The sequence below is a fragment of the Arachis duranensis genome, chromosome 4 (genome assembly GCF_000817695.3).
Source record: "Arachis duranensis cultivar V14167 chromosome 4, aradu.V14167.gnm2.J7QH, whole genome shotgun sequence".
In the NCBI taxonomy this organism is placed as follows: Eukaryota; Viridiplantae; Streptophyta; class Magnoliopsida; order Fabales; family Fabaceae; genus Arachis; species Arachis duranensis.
Window position 1 is genome coordinate 89,820,281 of NC_029775.3, and position 7,529 is coordinate 89,827,809.

General features: G+C 37.5%; 1 protein-coding gene across 2 annotated transcripts; it reads left to right on the top strand.

The window, feature by feature from the left end:
• Window positions 1-2,353: 2,353 nt before the first annotated feature.
• Window positions 2,354-6,056, top strand: LOC107484258 (uncharacterized). 2 transcript variants are annotated; one of them, XM_052260097.1, is made up of 4 exons: window positions 2,354-2,849; window positions 2,937-3,032; window positions 3,147-3,260; window positions 5,816-6,056. In XM_052260097.1, exons 1-3 carry the CDS (start codon window positions 2,597-2,599, stop codon window positions 3,209-3,211), a joined length of 414 nt encoding a protein of 137 aa, XP_052116057.1. In that variant the 5' UTR covers window positions 2,354-2,596; the 3' UTR covers window positions 3,212-3,260; window positions 5,816-6,056. The 2 variants fall into 2 exon arrangements, with proteins under 2 accessions (XP_052116057.1, XP_052116056.1); XM_052260096.1 differs by having other exon boundaries at window positions 2,934-3,032; window positions 5,816-6,052.
• Window positions 6,057-7,529: the final 1,473 nt, after the last annotated feature.

The window sequence follows — 7,529 nt, forward strand, 5'->3', positions numbered from 1 at the left end:
TCGTATGACTTGACTCCTTTTCAAGTACATCCTAATCTTCTTGAATATTGTTGTGGGATGGTGATTTCAAGTATACATTTGGAGTCTTGTTTTGAATTTTATAAAGCAGATTGAATTCTCTTTGAAGAAATTCTAAATCGAACTTATTTCTCAGTTGCTTGGTTATAATGGAAACCATTGTTCAATTTTTGGCAAAATTGTTTTAAAGTTGGCATGCGCTATTTTAAATGAGGTTTTGAAAGCTTCCTTGTTTAGTGGAAACCTATTCGTTTGTAACGCACCACTTATTTTCTTTACCAATTTATAAGGAAATTTCTACCTCGGATTTTCTTTTCTAAATAGAGTTTAATTTTCTCTTTCGTCCCAGCTATAATTTTTATAAACGTTTATTTGAATATGAACTTTGAGAATTTTTGAACAAGTATTTGATTTTTATTCCAAGTTTTATGATTGCTTTTGGTTAGGTTGTGCACCTAATTATCTTTCTAACATATTTGAGGAAATATTTTGGCTCTTAGCCAAACTTGTGTGCATTTCATTTTTAAAACTCTGCATAATCTACTTCAACATGAAGTTGAATTAGAGCGAAGCCACGTTTATGCTTTTGTTACTCTCTTGAAGGATGTTTATTACTTGACTTTCTTCTAAACTGCGAAGTGATTTTTCTGCAAATTTTCGATCCTTTTATGAATAATGTATTCGGAAGTATTTTAATTATGCCATCGAGTTTTGTGAGTTTTGTCTTGGGTTTGAGATATTCTTTTCTGTAAATCTCATACTTCTTTGGCTCAGCTTGAATTGGTATTAAGCTAATGCGTTGACTTTCTTCTTATTTGTCATATTGAATTTTCTTGATCAAGGGTTATTTTTGAAGTTGTCAATGGAATTGTGTCTAGCAAACTTCATTGCTTGAGTATCTTTGTTTATCTGGAATTGGACACCTTCTCTCAAATCTATGAGCATTATCCTTGACATTGTTTCTCTTCGCTATAATCTTGTGTCCTTCTGAGTAGACTCGAGAATTGTTTTGATATCACGTGCGACTTGTAGACGTAGTAATGCGATATGTTAGTTCTTTAAGACGTGATATGTATATATGGAAGGTGAAGTGGTAGGTGTGTAACGTTATGATGAGTTGTGGGTGTTTTGTCCCTTGCAAACGAGCTTGTGGGTGTTAGGCTCATGATCGGCTATGAGGTTGTAAAGTGCTTGATAGAGTTGGAGAGTTGAAGCTTTGAGGTTGAGATGAGATTAGTGTGCGGATGTTGAGCACGTCGTTGTAACCTCGTCCTGTTTTATAACCTTCAATGCCTTGCTTTACTACCACATGCTTGAACCATGACATCTTTTGCATTTGAGCCTATATTGTATTGTTTGCTTTGCAACCATATTCCTACCTTTGTATCCTTATGCATATGATAATCCAAGTATTTGAAAACCTACATATGTTTATATTTTGAGATACTTTTGCTTCTTCCTTAAATGTGTTCAAGGGTGAACTGTTATGAAATTTCTTTCGTTTTATATCAATTTTTGAGGACAAAAATTTTTATAAGGTGGGTAGAATGTAAGACCCAGAACCTTTGAAAAGTCTTTTTATGATCAAATCTCAAATCATATGGTTATTTATAGCCTTAATTTCAGAAATTATTTTATTAAAGGTAATTAAGGCAAGTTTTGATTTATTGGATTTAAGATGAGTTATGATTATTATCCAATTTTATAATTATTGGATTATTTTCTATATTTGAATTATAAAGTTGATAGTTACGAAATAATAAGGATTTTGTATGATTTGGATTAGATAAGTAATATTTTAAATATTAATACAAATATTTTGGAAAATGAAGAAATTAAGTATATTATTTCTAATTATTTGATTTGGGCATTTTATTAAAAGTAATTTGTAAAAATGGATGATCAAATAGTATTTTGTTATATACAATTAGTGTTGGATTTAATTTGGATTTCAATTACTATATTATTCCCAATTTTTATTTGAAATTACCAATTTGCCCCTAACCCTAATTTTATTCAAAAATCCTAACCCTAAAACCCTGACCCATTACCTGTTTCTCCTCCCTGAACCAGCAGCAGCAGCTGCTGCCCCTCTCACCCCAACGGTCACACACACACACACACAGAGAAAGGGAAAGGAGCTCAGAAATGGAAATGGAAAGAAAATGTGGGACTGAGTCGCGGCGAAGGAGAGGAGGAGGGAGCTCGCCACCGCCGCGCTGTGCAAAGCCGCCACCCGTTCTGCCTTCCATCAAGCCGTCCCGCCGATACTGCCGCTGAACAAAGGAGAGTAACCATCGCGAGAAGCTGCTGCCATCCTTGCTCGTCGTCGCGAGAAGCCGCTACCATCCTTGCTCATCGTCTTCCCTGGAATCACCGCCGTCGAGGGCCAGCAGAGGGAAAGAACGAACGCGAGCCGGCGCCACCACCGAGAAGAGGAACTCGTGTAGTCGCCGTCGCGATGTAGTCTTGCATCCGCCGCCGTCTTCGCGGGACTTGTGTGGCCGCGGCCACTCCCCACCGTGGAGCCCGTGTCATCGCCATTCAGCCATCGCCGGAGTAGGGATGTGCGAGGGAGATGGACGCCGCCAGGAGCGTCGCGTCGCTGCCGCTGCCTGTGCCGTCGTCGTCGTTGCCGGACTTCTTGAATGCCACCGTCAGAAAGGGTTCCGGTCGCCGTTATTGGAGCTGGCCGGGACTATTCCAAGGCTTTGCCGCTCATCCCGATCCTGCTCTATTTTGGTTAATGCTGTTGCTATTGTTTTGGCCGCCGAAAAACCTCGTTGCCGCCACCTCTGCTGCCAGAAACAACCGCCGAGTTTTCTATGATGGTAAGCTCTAACTCTGCTTCAGCTTCTTTATCTGTTAATTTCTCCATGGGCCATGAGAGTTGTTGCTATGGCTGGTTGTGTTAGGAGTTTACCGCGAGTTACCGTCGTTCTGGTCACCGGCTGTGACGTTGGTGTTGCCGGAACCGCCACTGGTGCAGCCACTACTTGGTTCCCTCGAGTACGGTAAGCATTTTTGTTTTGAAGAGTCCTTTAATCACTGCTTTATTATCATACATTGACGTTTTGCGGCATTAATTACTATGAGATTGAGTTTCGGTTATTGTATGTCGCGATTAGTGTTGCTGTGGTTACCACGAAAGTGGCTTGGAGCTGAGGTTACGATTGTGGTGATTTCGGTTTAAGAGAGGAGGTTCCTGTGGCACTTTTGGGTTATGGAATTTGCGCTTTGAGGTAGGGGCGTTTTCCAAAAACTATACCTTATGTGTTGGAATTATTACATATGAATATTGTTGTGAGAAAATGTGTATTTGGTGATTGTATCAGTCTTATGTATAATTTGATTGTATCGAATGATTATGAATGTTTGTTTGGCTGAATTGTTATGCGGCTTTGTGAAATGGAATGTTTTGATGTTGATTCTTTAAAGCTTTGAAATTTGAGTTTGATCAGTTGAGAATTGATTTGAGTTGAGTTGATTTTCTTGAGAATGTGAAAAATAGAATACACTCTTGAATTCAGCCTGGTTTGCTTTAAATGATCTGGCTTGATAAATGATTGTTGCTGAACCGTTTCTTTAAAGCTTTAGAAATGAGCTTATTCGGCTGATAATGATTTGATTTTGAAACGATTTTCTTGAAATATGGAATTGAGATGATTGTTGGATTTTGGCTTGCCTTGAACTGATTTTAGATTTTGGGCTGTTGAAAATGATTGTGGAAGGGTTTTGTTGGGACCCGAACCGGGTGGCAAAGTCCAAGTTTTAGGAGAGATGCTGCCAAAATTTCTATAAAATCCGAGTCTTTATTGAAATGTTGTTTGGAAAAATGATGAGTTAAAGACTTCTACTCTTTTATTTGAATGATCAAGAAAAGGATGATTCATGCTTTTGAAATGAATTATTAAGGAGGAAATTGTGATTTAGTCTTGCTTTTTAAGAAAGGCATTGTATCTCTTTCAGAAGAAAGTTATTTAGATGAAACTTATGTTTTAAAGCTGTTTTAAATGTGACAAGGGCAATGCCTTTGAATTTGACTTGAGGGTTCCATTTAGAGGAGTTTTAATGATTTTGAAAGAACTTGAATGTCTATTGACAAGTTTCATTTTGAAATGTTTTGAGAAAGGTTTTAAGTACTCTTTGAATTCTGAATTCTTGCAAGACTAAAATAATTTTGAACAGTTGAAACGTTCTAGAATTCATCATGGGGTTGAAGTTGGTTTTGCCTGAGTAAAGGAAACGGATTTGAAAAAAGTGAATGATTATGTGACTCGGTTTGGCTTAGATCCTATTTTATTAATCAAATCAGGAAGCCAAGGTTTTTAATAAATTTAAATGAACTTGGTGAAATGAGTTATGTTATTCTCCCCTAAAGACTTGGGACTTTATCGAGAAACTTTGTTATAAAATTCCCAATTGTGGGGTGGATGATTTTGAATGTTCCCAAAATGAATCTTTAATTTTCCAAGGTTTTGGAAGTTTTGGAAAGAGGATGCCGAGAGCGGCTTTGTTTTAAAAAGGGAACTCACTTTGAGTAAATTTGGCTTATGAGCCTAAGATGATTTGAGAAACGAGATTTCTAAAGCCAAGGCTGAAGAGAGTTGAAACTTGATTTCAAAGTTAAACGATTTGAGAAAAAGTGATTTATGGCTTAAATGCCGATTTTATGAATTTGATGATGTTGGATGGTGGAAGTGTTGTTTTGTTATGGGCCGGAATGGCTGCGTATGATTATGAATATTGGCTAGTTCTGGATTGAACCGTAAGCCGGAATGGCTGTGTATGCTATGAATATTGGCTGGTTCTGGATTGAACCGTGAGCCAGAATGGCTGTGTATGATATGAATATTGGCTGGTTCTGGACTGAACCGTGAGCCGGATGGCTGAGATGGATGTTGATCCATGAATGAGAATGAATGCATGTATATGCTAAATTATTGATAATTGTGATTTGCACTTCCACTATCAGAGGCATGAGATCCCTGGGAGAAAGCAGTGGCTAGCCACCACGTGCTCCAGGTGGAGGCTCGAGACTCTGCTGACCCTATGTTGTAAGTGTGGCCGGGCACTGTGAAAGTCCCGGATGAGCATGCCCCCGTAAATATTCACTAGTAAAGGTGATGGATGTGGATCATGATTATGATCAAGTTTATGATGAGTATAACTCGAGTTGGGGATGCACAACAGAGGGACAGTCGAATGGTTAGCTACCAGGACTTGTCGGGTTGGCTCTATAACCGATAGATGATATCATCAGCCTCTAGGGACAGGCATGCATCATATGCATTTATGTGACATTGTTTGGGTGTGCATATTATACTTGGTTTGCCTATGTGATTAATTACTAATTGTTCTACTTGCAATAACTGTTCGTTTGTGCTTACATCTTCCTATTTGTGTTTGCTATTGAGACTCTGTTGGACTGTGGTGATTGGTTGATGGTTGGATTGTTTGGACCTAGGGCCGTGGTTGGAATGAGATGAACCGATGGTTGGATTCGGTTTTGTGTTTTTGGTTTGGAATAAAATATGAAAAGGCTATTTTGTTTCAGCATAGATAAACCGTTTTGAAAGGCTTTTGAGTTGTTGAGAATTGAATGGTTCCTCTTTCAGAAAAGATTTTCGACTTTACTTTTATTGAAAACCGTTGTTTTTGAAAAGAGGTTTAAGACGGTTATTAATCACTGGTGCGGTTATCTTCACGTATCCTATTACAGTAATTCCCAAAAAACCTCTACTAAGAACCCTTTCGAGGATGATGTTCTCACCCCCCTACATTTTTCCCCTTTCAGGATATGGGCGCAGAAGTCACGAAGAGTTTATTTAGTTGTTGTTGAAATACCTTGTATTGCTTTAGATTATTATTTATTGTACCCTCGCCCTTATCTTGAGATATTCTGTAAAAGGGATAGGATTTGTATTGGACACTGCTTGTAATATTATTTATAAATATATGTATCTATATGGATGTATCCTTTATGAGTTTGTGTAAGTTGTATGGTATGTATGGATGTATGTTGTATAGCAGAGGTATTTTTGGGAGTAGTTTTGTGGTTTAAAGATTTAAACAGGCTCATATTTTAGTATTAAATAGTATAAGTATCGTCGTAATGTCCGAGCTATCACAGTCGCGCAGCCGGAAGCGTGAGCTTTGGTAGTTAGGGTGTTACAATGCGTGGGCACATATACCAGAATTTCTGGTTTTTAGCAATTTCTACAGAATTTTGTTTTTTTTACCTAAACTTCAAACACGCATAACTTTTTTGTTGAAAATCATTTTTTTGTCCGTTCTTTAAACGTCATAAACTACTCGGACCCAATTTTTATTTAAGACAAGTTTTTCCAAATTTGAGGGTTCGAGGGTCAAGTTACAGTGCGTCAAAGTTTGTTAAAAATTGTGTTTTTACCAAAAACTCAAAACCTTATGTTTTCCAAAATTTCCAATCCAAAACCAACCAAATCATAACCGAACCAACACAATTCATTCCTACACAAGCTCACATAATCATTTACTTGCCAATCATCATTCCAACCCCTTAACACTTCAACTCATTCAAATCAGTTTTACATATAATTCCACCAATGGCATTCATATACTCACCAATCATTATTAGCATCACCGATATGAGTATATACACATTAAGTTCATCAAATCCAACCATTCAAACCATTCAAGTCTATTGACGTAGTGAAAATTGGCCGATTAAGAAATTAATGTAAGAAATACATTGCAAGTACAGTTCTCAACCGGCTAAAATATGCTTATCAATTTAGAAAAGAGTTGTCACAAAATTAAGAACAAAATATTGGGAGTTGAAACCCAAGTCGTCTCTCAACGAGTTGACAAAAGAGTGCAGCTTATTGGTTAGTGGTTTTTCCAGAAATTTTGAGTTTGAGAAACAGAAAAATAAATAATTGTAAAATTGAGCAACTGAAATTAACGAGAGAATTTATATAATTCAATTAAAAGCCTTGACCGGGAGAAAATTAATTGGAATTTCTATCCTTGTCGAATTTTCCCAAGTGTAATAATAAAAGGTTGTTGTTCTACTGGGTCATCCCTTAATTAATAAGGAAAAGTCAAGTAACTAACTAACCAACTATATCACAGGTCCTAATGCTTTCTGGTGCACGAAATTGTGATCAATACTTTTCACAAATCAAATAATCCCCGGTAATGAATCCAAAAACTTAGTGTTCAATACCATGGCATAAACACAACTTCGCACAACTAACCAGCAAGTGTACTGGGTCGTCCAAGTAATAAACCTTACGCGAGTAAGGGTCGATCCCACAGAGATTGTTGGTATGAAGCAAGCTATGGTCACCTTGTAAATCTTAGTCAGGCAAACTCAAATGGGTATGGTGATAAACGCATAAAACATAAAGATAAAGATAGAGATACTTATGTAATTCATTGGTAGGAATTTCAGATAAGCGTATGAAGATGCCTTCCCTTCCGTCTCTCTGCTTTCCTACTGTCTTCATCCAATCCTTCTTCTTCCT

Coding starts and splice junctions, on each gene's coding strand:
- LOC107484258 (XM_052260096.1), top strand. CDS start 2,597: ATGGACGCCGCCAGGAGCGTCGCGTCGCTGCCGCTGCCTGTGCCGTCG. Junction 2,850..2,933: donor CCGCCGAGTTTTCTATGATG/GTAAGCTCTAAC, acceptor TGGTTGTGTTAG/GAGTTTACCGCGAGTTACCG. Junction 3,033..3,146: donor ACTTGGTTCCCTCGAGTACG/GTAAGCATTTTT, acceptor TGTCGCGATTAG/TGTTGCTGTGGTTACCACGA.